Source organism: Erpetoichthys calabaricus, chromosome 1 (genome assembly GCF_900747795.2).
Source record: "Erpetoichthys calabaricus chromosome 1, fErpCal1.3, whole genome shotgun sequence".
Classification (NCBI taxonomy): Eukaryota; Metazoa; Chordata; class Cladistia; order Polypteriformes; family Polypteridae; genus Erpetoichthys; species Erpetoichthys calabaricus.
The window spans coordinates 103515148-103534346 of record NC_041394.2 but is presented as its reverse complement, the minus strand read 5'-3'; the positions used below and the strand labels follow the sequence as shown (position 1 = coordinate 103534346).

Below are 19199 nucleotides of genomic sequence, written 5' to 3'. Positions count from 1 at the left end.
ACTTTAAAAGGCAAATGCCAAAAGTTACAAGGTAATGTGAGAACTGCAATATCCTAAACTAAAATTGGTCTGGACTGAATAATCGACTTACTTACATTAAACCTTTGATATTTTTCATAATCAGCAAACAGACATAAAATAATAAATGGTAGCTAAAACTGAAAATACACACACAGATAAATGAAACATATGTTAAATGTATTTTTTTTTCATGTTAGCACATTACATTTTTAGTGTCTTGCATCCTGGGATAATCTGCACAGTTTTAACAGTGTATGTGACTGAAAATGAACAAAAGCCCCTCAAGAGGTTTAGAAAATAATAAAAGTTCCACAATATTTGGTTTATAGTACAGATGTATTTTTCATTATTCATCTTAAAATTTGGACTCATATTAGTCTATGAAAAGGTTATATTAAATATTTTTTAATACTGTTTAACTGATTCTCAGAATTTACTTTTGATATACCATCGCTTTTTTTCTTTACATATTCTTGAAAGAACTATAAAAAGTTATTCCACGGTTTAAAAAGTGTTTCACATTAAAATATTTTCCAATGCTAATAAAAAATACAGTAGAAGATACTGTATGCTGCACGATTTAAAAAAATGGTGTCTGAGATATGACTATTTGAAATTTGCCAGGTAGAAATTCCGCTCCCCTATGTACAGCACACTACATGAGTAAAGTCTTCTTGAGCCGCTCTTCTGTTTTCCAGTGTTTCTTTTTGGGTTGAATAAAATCATCATCATCCGAATCATCGCTGAAACCTGTGTGTTCTCTTGCTGGCTTGGTAGGTTCAGGAAGAGGAAACTTTTTATCAGGGTACAGAAGTTTCAACTTTTCATGAAAATAATCGTCCAAGACCTTGCCAGCCAGGGCAACTTCAGAATCCGGCTGTGAAACAGAAAACATTTTAAGAGTCAGTCAGCCTGACCAAGATGATTTACTGAAGAATATCCATCTATTTTCTGAATTCACTTTATCAATTACAGGGTTTTCCCAGGCAGTACTAGGCAATAGACAGAAGGCAATCCTGAATGAAATTCCAAGTCATCGCTTGGCGGGCAAGCACACGTACAAAACCTGCAGTGACCGAGACCAGGCCAGTTTTGAGTTTCATGTCAAGCTAGCACACCTATGTTTGGGAGACAAATATTGAGCTTTTTGCAAAATGATTTAACATTTGCTATTTGTCACAATTTTAAGAAATGAAGATAATAATCAACATGCCAAATTATAAGCAGAAAGACCCATTAGGAAATGTGTGTTTAAAATCTTGTTTTTTGTTTCTGCTGTCACTTACCTCATGCACTAACAGTGCTGTATTTCTGAAATTCACTGAAGAACTACTGTATGTTCTTTCAAAGGAGAAAGTGTAAGTTCTAATTATTTCCAAGTACAAATCCCACATATATTATTACACAATGGCAAAGTATGGTAGCGTGGACGACAACATAACAGATCTAAAAAAAAGTGTGAGCGGACACCATAAGACTAAGTGCTCACTCTTAACAATTTCTCTCTTAAACCAAAAATAAAGAATCTTCAGGGTTGTACAGACACATCAGTGTCATTTGTACACCCATCAAAAAATTTAGCAGACAAAGTACAAATATCTCATAACTTTATTTTGTTTTTAATAATGTGCTTTTACCAATTTTATTTCTCTTAATCACTTTACAGGAAACACAGTACATGTGACAATTATGAAGTCCTCAAGTTTTATACATTTCATGGCTTTATTGGTTTATAGGGTTTCAGGACACTATCTTGGAAAACAAACTTTCAATTATTTATTTTTTAATGAAACTGGTCCTACACCTTGATACACACTTATTAATATATCTATGCGTTAATAGTGAATATGTACTAAACGTATTACATGAATAAAGCATGCTACACTTCTAAGAGGACAGTACTGTTTCAGTTCTCTTCCTATGACTGCCATTTGGAATCATGCAACTCAAACTCCCATTTGCCAAACTACTATAATTTTAAAAGCTTAAAACCAATTTTTCAAAATCATGGTATAAAAGGTTATCTTTTTGTATAGCGTGATGTCAATTTCAAACAATACATCAACTGTGAAAGCGAAGTCAGATTAATTTACAAATAAGTTCATATTGCGCTACTTAAAACAGTGAATAATTATGAAAGATGAGATGTTGACACGTGAAGACAACTTAAATTGTGTTTAGCAGTTATCAGTTTTACTCAGTGTGCTTGAACTGTTGCGCAAGCTCATATAATCACCTAAACCTTTATATATTTTTTTTACATCACTTTTGAAAATTTCTCTGTTAACATTTACATTAATTAATTTAGAAAAAGCTTTTGCAACTTACAAATAACGTCCAGATAATCAAGTCAACATCATTTAGCAGATGACAGTTACAAAAATTGACCAGAACAAGTGAAGAATGCTCTGGACAATAGAGTCCCTGAAGCCTACGAAAAAACTTGTAATGCCAGGCCACCTTAAATTCCTTCGCACCTCCTCATCAACGTCTTTGTTTTGCAAATGTGTAAAATCGACACAAGCAGCAAGCAGCCTGCTATCCCATCCCCAAGCAACACAGCTGAAGAACTCCCAGCTCAAGTCTGTTTATCTGGGTGTGAGGTGCCTTGAGTTATATTGAGTTATTGCTGTTAATTTGTAATACATACATTTTATGTGTGTTCCGTGTCTACAATGATCTGTGTAACTGTATGATGACAAAAAATGCGAGGCAAGAAATGTAACTAAAACAAAAACTTTTTTCATGTTATAGTAATAATTGGCAAAATTTTGACGTGAAATGTATAATGTGTGAAGACTGAAGTCCAAATATCAAACAGACACTTTCACAAAAGGTAAGTGTATAACAAAACAAGTGCATTTTTATCCAGGAATATAACCGAAAGAAAAGAAAATTGGGTTAGGGTGCAATGCTGACGCGTCCACTTGGCTGGTGCAGAGGTAAAAAACACTGTCTCATAATCGAGAGGTTGCAGGTTCGATTCCGGGTCCTTCCTGCATTTACTGTTTCAAGTAGTGAGCTGCTCTTATTGTTACTATTATTGAATAAAAACATACATTTGATTTGAGTCTGTAACAGCTGGTGTAAATTTATGGTACCCAGATCGGACACTGTTAATTTTCAAATAAAGAAATGTTATAACAGAGGTGAACTCAGATGAGGATGAGGGTTCTCCATCAGAGAAAGAGAAGAGACAACCTCCCCTCAAGAATTGTCCATTCACACATAGGAACAACACAGCGGCACCATGCGTAAGAAAGATGGCACCATTTGGATGCGACAAGAGGTCAGGTGTCATCCTGCCAGTGAATCTGCAACACACGTCCTTTAACAAAACAGCAGGGCCTACAGAGCTCGCCAAGGTATTGTGCAAAGTTCTGTTTCTGGTTATGTTTTGTTGATGGTCTTTTAATAAAAAAAACATTTATATGTTACTTCTATAAAAGCCAGATTGAATGTTATGTACCTTGATTTATTTAATTATCTTCCTACAGCGTAAAGTCACAAGTAGACCTAGGAGCTTCCTGTGTTTGATTGACATAGGCATGCTAACAAAGTTAATGTACAAAGCCATTCCTCATTTAGGAAAAGATCAGTTATGTAAAGAGCAACAGTAGCTTCTACCTGCAGCTAAAGTCATTTCAGTACACGAGCAATTCTCCACACTAGTATTTAGATCTGGCAGTGCCAGGCTGAATGTGTATTTACCCAAAAAGAAGAAGTCTGTCTGCATTCTCGGTACCATAGCTCATGTGCTTAAGTGTCTATAGCTGCAGGTGGAAGCTACTGTCGCACTTTACTTATGGTACCAAGCAGAGTTGTGTTGCGGTGCAGCAGTCTATTAACCAGCGAAAGCAAAGTAAAGAAGTTTTATGTTGTTAAGATTCTGCCTTTGTCCAGAAATGGCTCCATTAACTTTATTACCACAATCACAGCTTTATGACCATTGCACATGTACATTGTGAACATGCCCATGTCGGTCAAACACTGGAAGCTCTGCAGTCTATTTGTGACTTTACGCTGTAGGAAGATTAGTAAATAAATCAAGGTAAACAACATTCAATTTGTCTTTTACAGAAGTAACAAATATTTTTTATATAAAGACCATCAAAAAACATACATCACAAACAGGACTTTGCACAATACCTTGGCGTGCTCTGTAAGCCCTGCTTTATCTTAGGAGGACAGGTGTGGGGTAGGCTGACTGGCAGGATGACGCTCGACTTCTTGCTACATGCAAACGGTGCCATCTTTCGCCTTTACGCCTGGTGCAGCTGCATTGTTCTTATATGCGAGTGGACATTTCTTGTGGGGAGGGCTTCTGTTCTCTTTCTCCGATGTACAACCTTCGTCCTCATCGGAGATCACCTCTGTTATAGCACATCTTTATTTGAAAACAGCAGTGTCAGATCGGGGTGAGCGTGAATGCGACTGAGAGAACAAAACTGAATAAAAAAAAATAAAAAAAAACGTGAACCTTTACAAGTACCATACATTTACACCGGCTGTTAGGCTCAAATTAAATGTAGGTTTTTATTCTATAAAAGTAACAATAAGCACAGTTCAATACTCAAAACGCTAAATGCAGGAAGGACAAGGAATCAAACCCACATCCTCTTGATTATGAATCCGCAGTTCTTACCTCTGCACCAGCCAAGCGGACATGTCAGCATTGTACCCTAACCCACTTTCTTTTTCTTCGGTTATATTCCTGGATAAAAGCGCACTTGTTTTGCTGTACCTGTACCTTTTATGAAAGTGTTTATTTGATATTTGGACTTCAGTCTTCACACATTATACATTTCATGTCAGCATTTTGCCAGTTATTAGTAGAACATGAAAAAGGTTTCTGTTTTATAGTTATGTGTTCAACACTTCTTGCCTTGCATTTCCTGTCATCATACATTTACACAGATCATTGCAGACACGGAACACACATGAAATGTATGTATTCCAAATAACGATATATTATTTACCCAATACAACTTAAGGCACCTCACTCCCAGATAAACAGACTTGAGCTGGGAGAACTTCAGCTGCATCCGATGGGATAGCAGGCTTCTTGCTGCTTGTGCCAATTGACACATTTGCAAAACAAAGACGCTGATGATGAGATGAGAAGGAAATTAAGGTGGCCTGGCATTACGACTTTTTTCATAGGCTTCAGGGATTCCAGTGTTAAAAATAAGTAATTGACTGAAGCACAAGCCTAGTTAGCCTTACCTTAACTTCGGACAGACCCAAGCATCAAAACCATTAGCAACTAGGAAAATATTTAGAACACAGGAAGGTCTTCAAAGTCTTAAAAGCACAGAGGGAGTCGGGTGTTTGGATAAACAGTTCAGAATGTGTTCTATAGATCAATGAAAAAGTGCCCTCCACTTCCATTTTGCATTTATTAGAGTATGAAGACTTTTGCAAGCAGCTGCGTATGCCTATTCATGCAATCAATCAAAGAACACAGACAGCGCCCATTTATGAATCTGTCCTGATTTAACATGCTCTAGGAAAGAAAGATGTTCACTTGTGCAGCTAAGACCAGAGCTTTGATTCTGGGTGAAGTTTCATCTAATTTGAAATTCTCATATCTTCCACATGGCTAAATCTCTTCCTGATCTGAACTTTGGATTAGCCTACACGGTGGTCGAGCAGCACCTTTGGACTGCTCTGGCGTTTAGTATGTCTGTGCCCTTCAGCTGTACACACTCTGTCATGAAGTGATACTACATTCGCTCCAGCTTTATGCTACTCTAAAACAGACTATACTGCATGCATTTTGTGTGCTCAATAAAAATGTTGTCATGATTAGTAGCAAGAGGAAGAACAAAGCTACTATATATTCGTTATTTAAATAGAAGAGAAACAGTTCCTGATATCTGTTTGCTAGGTCAGTAAAATATCTGGATTCTATTGGAAACTTGACCTTTGAATACCTCACAAGTACTGCACTGTAAACAGATTTAAAATACACATTCCATTTAATTGATTGTTTTAATATGCATATGCTCACAGGAATTTACTTGAATTTAAACAAAAGTGATGTCCTTATTATTTCCATTTTTAATTCATGGTGTGGCATACATTTGACATTTAAACAAAGAACAATGGTACTCATTTCTGTCCCACATGGTTTAAATAAATCATACCATCTAAAGGTGATTGGTAGAAAGCACCAAGTGTTTATATTACAGTCGGCTTTAAATAAAGCTGTGCAAAAACATCTAGTCACCTGATAATGCATCATGGGGGGTCTTTTTTCAGGAGATAATTATTATACATTCATGTGCAAAAGTGAGTCGCCTCAAATAACAAGAGGTGCAGTCATTCTGTATACTAAAGCAACAAATAACCAGGTACCGTAAAGACAAGTTGAAAACCCCGGCGACTAACCCACCCAGATTCCTGGCTAGTATGTTCACTGTGAGCTAAGAAAGTGTGGTAAGCACCTGCCTTCAAACTAAACTGAACATGTAAATAAAACAAAAAACCCTTGAAATTTGTCAATGAAGCACTTTCACTGAGGTTGACTTATCCCATCCATGCAGCAGATAAACTCTGAGTGAAATAAAATATGAACAGCAATATCAAAGTGCTTCAAGAGATGAGTAGGTGGAGGAGGATTTAGATTCTTGGCTGTTATGGCAAGGGTACCACAAAACAGTAAAAATCACTTACCTCGTTAAATTCTGCACAGTTTTTAAAGATTAGCCTGATATCTGATACAAAGTCTTCAGGTTTCTGATAATGGTGTGTATTTCGTCTTTGGAGTTTCCTTCTCACAAGTGACAAATCCATTGGTCTTTTGATGATTTTGTAATAATCAGGCACAATCTAAACAAAGCAATAAACAAACACAGTACTCGCAAGGAAAAGCAGCAAGCCAAAAGTTGGAGACAGTTTTACAAGACCCCCCCCACCAATCTCTCTGTCTTGGTTAACCGCTTTAGGTGCTGAAAAAACGAGGCTCTAAATATTCAGAAATACTTTAACCAGATTCCCAATATAGCAAAATCCATCTGAATAAATGTATATCCATATATGTACATACATTATAGTCTTAAAGCATACAGTAATATGGTACAAGGACAGCAAATGGGTGCAGAGAGGTCCTATGCCGTTACACTCCCTGGCAGTGTTATTTACAGAGAATGAATGCAGTGCTCCCCCAAATCAGGTTCCTGTCTAATTCTGCACTTCCCTAGAAGCCAAATCCCTGAGAAACCTCACTCTGGTTGATATGGTGACAAACGTAGGAGTATGAACGTCTTGGCAATAAAAAACTAATCCTAGACCACTTTTTGCCAGCCACAATGCAGCTAATGTATGCTGCTGGAGGTTTGAAATTCCACTCTGCCTTCTTCAGATTCAGTACAGTAAATGTCACAGCCTACCTTACAGTTCGGAGTCTACTATAACATGAAACTTTAAAGGAGAGCATGTACTTGTACTTGAATGGAATGCAAGAACACAGAATGTAAGACGCAATGCTAAGGGAGTTTGAAGGAGACAAAACACTTTCATCCATTCTGAATAATAAAGACCACATTCGATTGTCCTTCAGTCGTTCTTTTCTTTCTTAAGCCAGGGACCCTTAGTGTATACAGAAACAAGTGCTGCTGTGATCAAAGGACAGACTGGGAATGATGCTGCATCAAGGTAGACATTATCATCCCAGAGGGAGATTTGTTTGCGGCAGGAAAGTACAAAAACACTAGAAATTGTTACAGAGATCCAATAGATAAACAGACACAACATCTGACAAGCAATGCTATTGCATAAACACACATCCAGTCTTTTCTACAACTCCAACACGGGACACATAGTATAATGCTGTATTATTTTCTTTAGATGGCAATGTTATAGAAAACATGCCATGGGTGCTTGGAGAGCTTGAAAGGTCTGATGGAAGGGCTACACACACAGCAGGGCACTTGGGTAAAAAAAATATTAACAAAACAGAAAAAGGAAAAGTAACCCAACACAAGTCTCTTCTAAATCAATCACTGCTACCAGTCAACATTTGGGCTTGAAAATGTATTATCTGATTCTCACCCAGCACATGATTGACTCCAAGATAAATAATATTCTATTACTCCTCTTTTGAAAAATAATCTACCCTTTTAAAAAAAACAAAATAAATACTGCTTTCCTTCTATATATTTTACTAAAACCCTAAATCACAGAAGCTTGACAAAGCAACTGGTGTCACTATGCCTGCTCCTCCACAGCTGCTGCTGCCCATCTTGCTATCTGTAGCACCTTTATATTTCAGACTAATTGACAAATATGTTTAAACAGCACTTCTTTTTTCTTTAACACTTACACATTTTTTCTTTTGTCTTCCTGCTAGGTGATAATAACCCAGGTCTTAATCCTCACTTACTTTAGTTCCTGGGCAAAAACCCATAATGCAACCAAAATGAGACACAGTATCTTTAAGCCTGCCCTTCTTCAATTTCGGAGCCCTCTGTGTCTCTTTTTGAATGAACATTTAACCAGCCACAGACAGTTCATACAAGGTGTGATCAAAAAATATGGTGAATGTTTTAAAAAAAACGAAATGATTATTGCAGTTAAAGACTTACAACTACTAGTCACCCTCAAAATACTCTCCTCCACTTCGAATGCACTTATCCCAACACTCCTGCCACTTTGCAAAGCAGTTCTGGAAGTTTTCTTTCGAGAGTGTCTTTAGTTGGGCCATCGTGGCTGCCTGGATGTCCTCAATGGATGGAAATCATTTGTCTTTCATGGTCATTTTCAATTTAGGGAACAGCCAGAAGTCGCAAGGTGCCAGATTCAGTGAATAAGGTGGAATGCGAACATAGCGTGATGTTTTTATTCGACAGAAATTGTTGTACTAGAAGGGATGTGTGACAAGGAGCGTCATTGATAATGACGAATGAAACTGTTTCAACATTTTCCTCGATGTTGAAGGACGTCCTGATCTTTTCTCGTCTTCAACCGAGATAGATCCATTACAAAATCGATCAAACAATTTGTAAACAGTCTTAATCGTCGGTGCAGTGTCACCATAAACCGATTTTAACATCTGATTGGATTCCTGAGCTTTTTGCAATTTGAAACAAAATTTCATGTTATTGCATTGCTCGATATCCATTAACAATGGCACAAAGGAAACATCCATCCTACAGCCAAGTTTGTGACATGTCTGAGCCTGCATTGAATTGTTTTGCGTTGCTCTTGGATGGTGCTCTGCATCAACATTCGCCATACTTTTTGATCACATCTCGTATGTCAAAATAGTATTTCCTAACTGCAGCATTTTCATACAGTCATTTCACCCAAGACTAAGGGCAAACACCTCAGTTTACTCTTACAACAGCCCCTCTAAAACGTCCTGGTTAAAAAAAAAAAAAAAACACCAAATAACGCTTTACTTACAGATGGCGGGACGGGCTCCTGGAAGTCAACACTTAGTTCACGGCAATACAGGAAAAGCAACAGCCTTTCACATTTCTGAAAAAGACAAAAGTTCATTCATTTCCAACTAGAACATGATTATGTAATTGTTCCTACTGATTTTGATCTGGATAGGTTACTTTTAAAGCAGAGGAGAAAAATTGAAATCAAAAATATCCATCCGTCTATCCATGTTTTGAAAAACAGGAACTGAACTAGGAAATGGGCTTGAGGTGTACTAACATAGACTGGCCAGTTTAGAGGCCATGACCAGACTAACCAGCCCAGGGCAAATCCCAGGAAAAAATCTGACATAGACACCTGGAAAAGATTTCAAAACTCTGGGCTACTTGATCAAAAAATAAATAAATAATTATACCTATACCTATATGGACTGTTCAAACTTTTACAAACAAACAGTCTTGTCTGGTTCAGAGTTTGGGAAGTTGAATTAGTGCAGATTTAAATCCTACTGGCTATTCTTGGTATGAATATTAACATAAAGCTCTATTTGCAAAACATAATGTATAGCACCTTGGAAAGTATTTTAGAATAAGAAGTCGCATCAAAGGAAATGCTGACTGGCACACATAACCAGAAATTTCTTGAACAGATTTTTATTGGGAATTTAAAAAGTTTTTTCAATGCTTTCCAAACTCTTAAATCTCCCTTTTCTAGAAGACCTGAGCCCTCTGACAAGGAAGCTCACCATACTCAGTTAGTGAGCTCTTGTTTAGGTTTCACTTAGGGGATCAAGTTTCTTGAAGGTGAAACACACACTACTGGATCAATATGCGACCAAAAATGTATTATTATTACTACTACTACTACTACTACTACTACTAAACCAATCCCGGACAAGACCCCCCAGTCCATTTTGAGGGGTATTTATCTTGTATGCGCATACTGGACAAAGTTCATTTATAAAGCACCGTCCCTACGCTGAAAGCTCTTCACAAATATTCAAAAGGGTATAATAGAAATAAAAGCACAGAAACAGATCAAATAAAATAACACTGAATGCAAACAAATATCAATTCTTTAAAAAATAGATAAAATATATTAAACACAAAGCACTGAATCAGAAACAAATAGAAAATGCTAGTACTGCTTTTTAAAGTGTACTCTAAAGTAGGGCAGTGACATTATTTGCCCCTTCCTAATAACCCTCCATTGTTTACACAATAAATGACCTCAGACCTTTACACAAAGTGCACTGCTAGAGAAAGGGAACACGAGTGAACATACCACAGTTTTAAATCATCATTTTCTTCGTGGAAACAAATGTTATCTAGTGTTCTTGTGAAAAAGTAAATGCCCCCAAAGTCTCCATACTTGATTGCTGTACCTTGAGCAGTGATGATGTCAACTAAACAATCCTTATAACTCGATATTGCTTAGGAATCTTAGCCCAGACTCCTTTGTTTGCAGAAGTGCTTTAATTCAGATACATTTGTAGGTTTGAGAGAGTGAACTGTTCCTTGCAGGTCCTAGCACAGTATCTCTTTTCGGTTTAAATTGGGGCTTCGACTAGGCCACTCTGAGCCATTCAGTTGTACATTTGCATTCTGTTTGCATCCACTGTCCTACTTTACAACTCAATTGCACTTCAGCTTCATGGTTTTGGACAAATTACTCTAACATTCTCCTTAAGAATATTCTGTTAAAGATGAGAATTCATTTACAATGGCAAGTCTTCCAAGACCTTGAGGAAGCGAAGCATCCCCACTCCATCACATTTGCACCCCCATGCCTTATTGTAAGTATTTTTTGTCCGAAGAAGTTCAACTTTTAATTCATCTGCCCATAGCCCATTTTTCCATTCTTTCAAAAGACTTCAGGATCTTCCAGGTGCTATTTTGCAACTGCAATGAGCACTGATATTGTTCTTAGAGAGCAGTGGTTTCTAATTTGCTTTCCCATGAATTACAGCATTACTCAATCTGCTTCTTATTGTGGACTTATGAATCTTCGAAGTGTTTCCAAAATGCCTCTGTATAATGTGTGCATTGATTGATTGACTGACTGATTCGCTTTAGCAGAACCAGCCCTGCATTAATAAACTGAAAATGGGCTACTCTGTCAAAAACAAAGGCTCTATAATTTACATTTGATAATCTCAGTAGGAAAGAAGTAAACACACGTTTTTGCCATTTCTCTCATGGAATTTTGAATAGAAAAAACAACAATGATCTCTCTTTATACAAAGTTAGACAAGTTCAACTTTTTTAAACTCCGTACTGTGCTAACTACTAAGCAAAAAACCAAAACAACAAACATACCCGTAAATCTGTTGGGGGCAAACCAGGCAGACCTCCAGATTTCCTCTTCTCTGAGTTTTGCTGGCTATTTAAACAATCATACACAACCTCGGGAAATGTAATGCTACGGCAGAATGTGCACATCCACTCTCCACTGGAAAGGAGAAGAACATTTAACACTTTAACAATTTTACTTTTGGTTTAAAAATAATGAGGAATTTTTGCTTATAAGCTATATTTTTTTGCTCATAAGCTAGTTCCTAGGCAACTGCTCCAAAACTATAAATCACAAATCATGCTCTATGCCCTTGAGATAAAGTTTGAAACTGAATTCTGGTATTAATTTATAGCACATTTATTGCATGCATCAGAAATGGAATTAATATTCTTAGGAGGAAAAAGACAGGATTATACACAAGTCAAGCCTGATGACACAATCACATATTTTCCTCCTCCTCTTTGTGCCAGAAACAGTAAATGAGTTTAAGAATATATTATTATGAAAGTAAAAATTTCCACTCATCTAGTGTTTTTACGGTTGAGCATTTATTTGAAAATGTTTGGCTCAGTCAGAACATAAGGTATTTTGTGTTGCATAGTATGTTAATATGCATTTAAAAGTTAAGCTTTCAATAGAATATAAAAACTGATCACAATTCATTCACAGAAAATGTATTAAATAGTGAGATTTAAGGTAAATACCTGGGAAAAGTGAGCAAAGCAGGGACATGGCAGGACAAATGAAACACTTTTGGGCATTTTTCACAGCAGAGCAACTCTCCTCCATTCTGACAAACAGCACACCAGTCTTCATTTGGATCATCCTCCTGTCTGCCTTCTCCCATCTCCTTCTGCTCCTGGCGCCCTCTTGGCACCCAGTAGCACAACTCCTCATCTGATGTGTCTTGTTCCCCTGTGCTGTCAGGAATGTTTGTACATTTACTAGAGGCAGCCTAAAAGGTTTAAAAGAGAGAAAGATCTGAAAGGGTAACATCCAGCGAGTCGTACAAAGAATAAAGGTATATTCAATGGGAGCTATTAACAAACTTAACTAAACAAGAGCAGTTTTCCATTTTTAAAGTTTACACATGCTGAAACATACCTAAGTAACTGAACTTCAGCATGTCACATGTACAGGAGGACAAAGCCGTAACTTTTGACGATATTTGCTTTATAGAGCTAGGATAGGCTCCGGCACCTCATGGCTGTGAATTGAATTAGGTGGATTTCAGAACTCTCTCATCCTACCTAACGACATCCTTTCAATGGATTTTTTTTAAATAGTATCCCTAGTAGTGTACATGAGGATCTATTTTTTTGATTGTGTACTGCAATGTGATTAGCACAGCACTGACAGAGCCCACTGCTCTTAATTTGAACGGCAATTCACCATAAAGCCTGAATTGAACAAATCAGTAACTAACAGAATTACTTGCTACGAGGAAGGAATCAAAGAAAAAAAAAAAATAAATCGCCTTACCTTATCTGTACTCTTTTTTTCATCATCCTCTTCCTTCACAACTATCACAGGGAAATCATATTCCTTCTTGACTCCTCCAAGTTCTGGCTTGATGCGAATTGATTCTAACCTGACAAGTGGCCGCTTACTCTGGGGCTCTTTTCCAGCCGTCTTAAGGGATGACGTTAATGAACTTCATAAAACAAAAAGGGGGAACAACCATTAACAGTGTTCTAGCTTCTGTAATTTCAGGAGAAACTATATGGAGGATTTAACAATAAAAGACAAATGTTTCTATAGCTAGATTGTTTTGGCATTTCCTGAATTGTCATACACTTGCAAAAGATGAATGAAGATTTCTATTCATTAATATGATATTATTGTTTTTTTTCCTTATTTTAGATATTCAAATCAGATAACTTACAATTTTTATTTACGTATGTTACTTGGCAAAACTAGATTCCCATGTACGCGTATACTATACAGAGATCTTTTGCACACATTAATGCATGGCCATTTTTGAAGCTATAATTAGCATGCATACAGTATGTCCGTCATTTGTGTCAGAAACATTTCTCAGGCAGAAAACAAACACTGACAGGAGTTTTTTCATTTTGTTGAGCCATGTTGTGGTGTAGGTATTGCATCTATTATAGCACCAGCTTAGTTTTGGGTCTCATATACATTATGTGTCAAAAATTTTAGAACACCCCCATTTTTCCAGTTTTTATTGAAATTTAAGTAGTTTAAGTCCAGTGAACAACCGGAAATGGTACAATAATAATATAATCTTCACAGTTATACAAAAAGGTCATTTCTGAGGAACAAGTAATTGTAACTTACAGCTTTTCTGCAGCAATGGTTAAGTTAAGTTAGCTAAGCCTTGAAAGTTGATGGAAGTTGGTGTCCCAGCTTTTCTTGACTACTTATAGACCCTCTGTTGATATAAAAGCAGTGTTAGAACAAACGGCGTGGCTACACCCTCGGAGACACTATCTGAACAATATAGTACTCTAATATTGCTATCAGAATGACACAAAAAAAGGAAATTAACAAAAAACTGTAGGTCTTCCCTATAGAGAAGCCAAAGTGTTAGGGAGTACAGTTTCCTACTCCATCAACTGGAGGAAACTCAGAGGGGCCCAAATCCACGACAAAGTCAAAGTTGTGTGAGATAGGTGCCTCACAAGATGGCGGTCAAAGGAACACGTGTCACTTTAAGTGTGAAGAGAAGACCTCGAGCTGCACATTTAACAGCTCAAGAGGCAGTAAGAAAGCCACTGCTAAATTGCAAAAAAAAAAAAAAAAAAAGAGAGAGAGAGAAGCTGGTCTCGGCCAGAAGCCACCACCAGTCTCAATGTTCTCTGAAATTCAAGCAAAGAACAAACAAATTGGAGATATGAACAATGCACTCTCACGCTCCAGACTCTCTGAATCTTCTCTTCCGATTCTATTGTGGCTTTGCCTTTTGCCAGATCTGCTCCCATCAGTGTTTCGTCCAGTATTTGAAGTTCCTTTTGATGATGTAGGAAACCGTACTCACTGGCACTTTTACTTTCTTTACAGGTTCTCTAAACGAAAGACCTACACTTTGAAGGGTTATAAAACGGCCCGTCTGTCTTCCTTTGTAAACCGACTTTTTTTTTTGGCCATTATGATAGCAATATATAGTGTAACATTGTCCAAATAATGCTTTATAGGGTGTAGCAACACAAATTGTACCAGCACTGATTTTATACAGAGTTAAATAAATAAAAAACTAAATTTGGGAAAACTGTAGGAATTGTTTACATCAACTTTCAAGGATTAATTCCACTATTATAGAATGGTTGCAAGTTGTTAACTATTACTTGTTTCCTAAAAATGCCTTTTTGAATAACTGAAAATTACATTATTATTCAGTTTTTGGTAACCTAAACTTTCTGTAATTTAAAAAAAACAAAAAAAAAAAACTGCTTACCTTTGTGCCATTTCAGGTTATTCACTGGGCTTGAACTTCTTAAATTTCAATAAAAGCTGGAAAAATGGGGGTGTTCTAAGTTTTGCCTGGTAGTGTATGACTCCACTGGAGACAGCCTAGCACTGTATCCCACATATCCCTACACACTACCGCGACACCACACGTAATGACGTAATTTGTGTAACCATATGTGATCAAATGTAAGATCTTCATAGTTGATTTATGGTTGCTCATTCAAAGAGGGTAGAGAGCTCACAGCACACAACTTTTCTCCACAGCACCTTGGGGTGGCCATGCACTGATAGCAAATCACTGTGCGGTTTCCTGCTGAAAAAAAAAAAAATGCTACAAACACACAATGTGCGAGTCTTCTTGCATCTACATAATTTCAATGGCTTCCTTCTGCATTCAGATGCATAGAGAATATGCAATATATTAAACACACCTCTCCTCACCGTCATGAATGTGGGCCACAGAATAACTGATTTTACTGGTGTGCTGTGAACACCGAAATAACACGGGGAATGGTGAACACAGCCCAATAGTAGGAACCCTGTGTTTTATGGATGTTTGATTAAATTATGATGTTAAGAGTGGCTCCAACCTGAAATGGAGCAGCAGGAGAGAGTGGGAAACACTGTCAGACTGACACCCAGGGCACTGAACCAGGTCTCTCTACTTTTTAATTCAGTCAAGGGGTATAATGATAGACACATCCACCTAAAAACAGCACTGTATTGTACAAGGCCTTTCAGGACAACCTATTAACGAACTTATGCTTTTGCACTTCCCCAGTGTATTTTTACCTGCTTGATTGGCAAGGTGAATAAATAGCCTTAAAGGAGGCAGAGGAGCAAAAAAAATGGGTGGGAAAGAAAGAAAGAAATCAAGAAACTTACAAAATTACACATTGTAAATAGCCAAACAAACAGTATAAAGGTTGCCTTTGTGCAACTTTTTGTTCTTTATATTTCAAGATATGGTAACTTATGGTGGTCGGGCTACCTGATCAAAGAAGCTAAAAAGTATAGTTTAAAAAATGGAGGAAAATAGTTGTGGTGCTGCTACAAGCATTCACTATAATTTCTGCCAATGTATTCTTTATAACCACTTTAATGTCTGTAGTACTAGGGTGTTGTACCCTGTTAGCCATTATGAATGTAGAGAAAAGTCAAGCAAAATGACACCTTTTATTGGCTAACTAAAAAGACTGCAATATTTTGAGGCAACTCAGGCCCTTTCTTCAGGCAAGATGTTCAGGCAAGATGTAATATTATTACATCTTGCTTGAAGAAGGGGCCTGAGATGCCTCGAAAGCTTGCGTATTGTAATCTTTTTAGTTAGCCAATAAAAGGTGTCATTTTGCTTGACTTTTCTAACCACTTCAAGAAAAATAGTGACAGAGCTCCCTCTCCTGTAAATAAAAGGTACTCAATTTTAGAGTCAAAATACACTGAAAAACAACATTGTCAGATTCTCAAATGTGGCACTACAATTTGTATCCTATACGCTGATACAAAAATCATTTTATTCGTTGAATAAGAATATTTGCATTCTTACCAGCCTTTATTGTCTTCAGTGGAGGTATGTGCAGAAGATGTTGGTATGTTCGCACTCTGTGCCACTATTATTTCAAGGAAAACAGTATTACAAATATTGTATTAATACAAATAATAAAAATAAAGTTAAGTATGAAAGTGATTCCATTAGCTAATTTGGTTCAATTTACAATTCTGAGTGTGTATCAGGAGTTATCTTTTTTAACAAAATATTTAGAAATAAACCAGAGAGAAAAGTGGAGGATTGTTAAATGCAAATTCGTTGTGGTCCACCAAACATATCCATAATGTTCTCAGAAAAGTAAATGCTACAATATAATTAAATTTTGTATTGGATACAAGAAAGCACTACCAAGCAATATAGTTAAATACCAAGTTTCATTATCAGCAAACACCATCTTCTAATTAGGAAATGGGCTGGAATGAAAACCTGCAGTCACCGCAGCCGTCCAGGACCACGAGTGACTATTCCAGATTTACAGAATGAAGTCGGCACAGACAGACAGACGTTGGAAATGTAACTTTTAAATGCACAGAACTTTGCATTGTCAACTGTATTACTGGGTTTATTACTTGGCACTTACAAATACAAAGAAAGAAGTTTTATTCCATTCAAAAGATCAATGAATTGGCCTGAGCTCTGCTTATTTCTACTATTGCACACTATTACAACACTAAAGCACTCTGAGGTAGTGCTAAGGCACAGTATGTATACGTAATACAGTCACAATGACAAAAAAACAAGCATATAGAAGAAGAATGATAAAAATTGCAGGGTCAGACAATAGAAAACCAAAAAAGTAAAGACATTGTAAGAAAAATTTATCTGCCGAGAAATAAGGGCATTCTGGCCACATTCCATATACTGTAGGTAGGATCTACATGAAAAGGATATGACAGGCAAACAGACAGCTAGATAGAACTCATTTGTCCCCAGAGGGAAATTTGGCTTTTTACAGAAGCTCTTTAAATAAATACATAAATAGATACATACAAAAATATATGCACACACATACACAATGCTCTGAACACACAAGAATGACTAAAAAGGAAGAAATACTTTTGACTTGACAATCCCAATAAGGCATCATGCAGGCATATTGCTGTGGATATGAAGGAGCCCCCATTGCGTTTCTCTACACACTTCTGCCGAATAATTCTTTGGCCTCCTTGTTAGTGTGTTGGAGAGAGGATGTGCAGCATTGTTCACAATGGCACTCAGTTTTGTTTTAATCCTCTCCTTTGCTACGACCTCCAAGGGGTCCAAGAATGTGTCCCATAACTGAGCCTGCCCTTTTCATTAGTTTGTTGATTCAGTGGGCTGCTCTTGAAGTGATGTTACCAGCCCAGCACACCACAGCATATAAAATCACACTGGCCATTATAGAGTTGTAGATAATGTGAAGGATGACACAATCTTGTATAGGATTAGGTAACAATATATAACATAATCTAATAGGTAAGTGTTTCATTCTGCTGTATCTGCTTTTTATGCTTTTCCCAACCGTATAATTTTAAACAGAACCTCTTATCATCATGAAGAGATTCTGTTCAAAAATTATCCAAAAATAATTTTAAAGTTCTATTATATGGCAGATGCGATGAAAGCAAAGTAAATGCTATTCATGATACTGATTAATTATAAAATAGACAAGCTGAAACAAACAGAATGACAATTCAAAGACTGCATTAACTTAAGTTGCTGGCTATATGGATATATTGGACTTGCAGTGCGATTTAAAGGTCAAGCTATGGATAGTGGAAAAAGTAACGTAATGTAAAAACGAATGCTATAGCTTGTACCTGCCCAAGTTAAACACAAAAAATGGCTAAACGGGAAATAAAACCTATACCTATTTGCATACCATGTCATAGCATTATTTTCTAAATAATTATGTCATTTAAATCATTGTGAATACCGGACAGCTAAGATAAGAAGTATTCAACTGCACTGAATATTTATTACAGGTTTACTCTAAAACCAGGCCTGACATACATTGTAGTTCACAGAATTTTGGCAGCAAAGTGAATATTAACAAGAGCCTGTGCCATAGCAGCAGGCTTATTCTCTTCTCTTCAGCACTTGACTCATATAATTGTAAGTAATAGTTATTTTAAGTTCAGGATTTAATACTTTCATTTAACATCACTGACCAATAAAGAAAATTCTGCATAAAGTAAAAATATTCTTTGGGTATTTACCTTTAATGCTTGATGAGGGGGTGGATGGTCCAGGGGAAGGATTTGTTACAGAAGCTTTTGAATGAGCGTTTTCTTTTTTGCCATCTTTAACTAGACAATCGTCCAAGACTAAAGACCCAGCACTACCAAGCTGCATGAAACACAAAAAAATCAAATTATTTCACTTTAGGTAAGTTGTAAAGGATACTAAAAAGTTACTTTTCTATGTCATTTGAGTACAGAAAAGAGTTAGTATTTTATGCTTCCTTAAATATAGAGTAACTTTGAAAAGATATGTCAGTAAGGAGAGACGCATGTAAAGTTCTCATCCC

General features: G+C 36.8%; 1 protein-coding gene across 2 annotated transcripts in view; it reads right to left on the bottom strand.

The window, feature by feature from the left end:
* Window positions 1–338: 338 nt before the first annotated feature.
* Window positions 339–19199, bottom strand: part of trim24 (tripartite motif containing 24) — a 114496-nt gene continuing 95635 nt past the window's right edge. For both annotated transcript variants that reach the window (XM_051930446.1, XM_028804580.2), the window contains exons 11-18: window positions 18889–19018; window positions 16688–16751; window positions 13189–13360; window positions 12411–12661; window positions 11730–11862; window positions 9430–9504; window positions 6700–6855; window positions 339–898 (exon numbers count right to left, since the gene is read on the bottom strand). In XM_051930446.1, coding sequence (XP_051786406.1) covers window positions 677–898; window positions 6700–6855; window positions 9430–9504; window positions 11730–11862; window positions 12411–12661; window positions 13189–13360; window positions 16688–16751; window positions 18889–19018 — 1203 coding nt within the window. In that variant the 3' untranslated portion in view covers window positions 339–676. The remainder of the gene's footprint in view (window positions 899–6699; window positions 6856–9429; window positions 9505–11729; window positions 11863–12410; window positions 12662–13188; window positions 13361–16687; window positions 16752–18888; window positions 19019–19199) is intronic.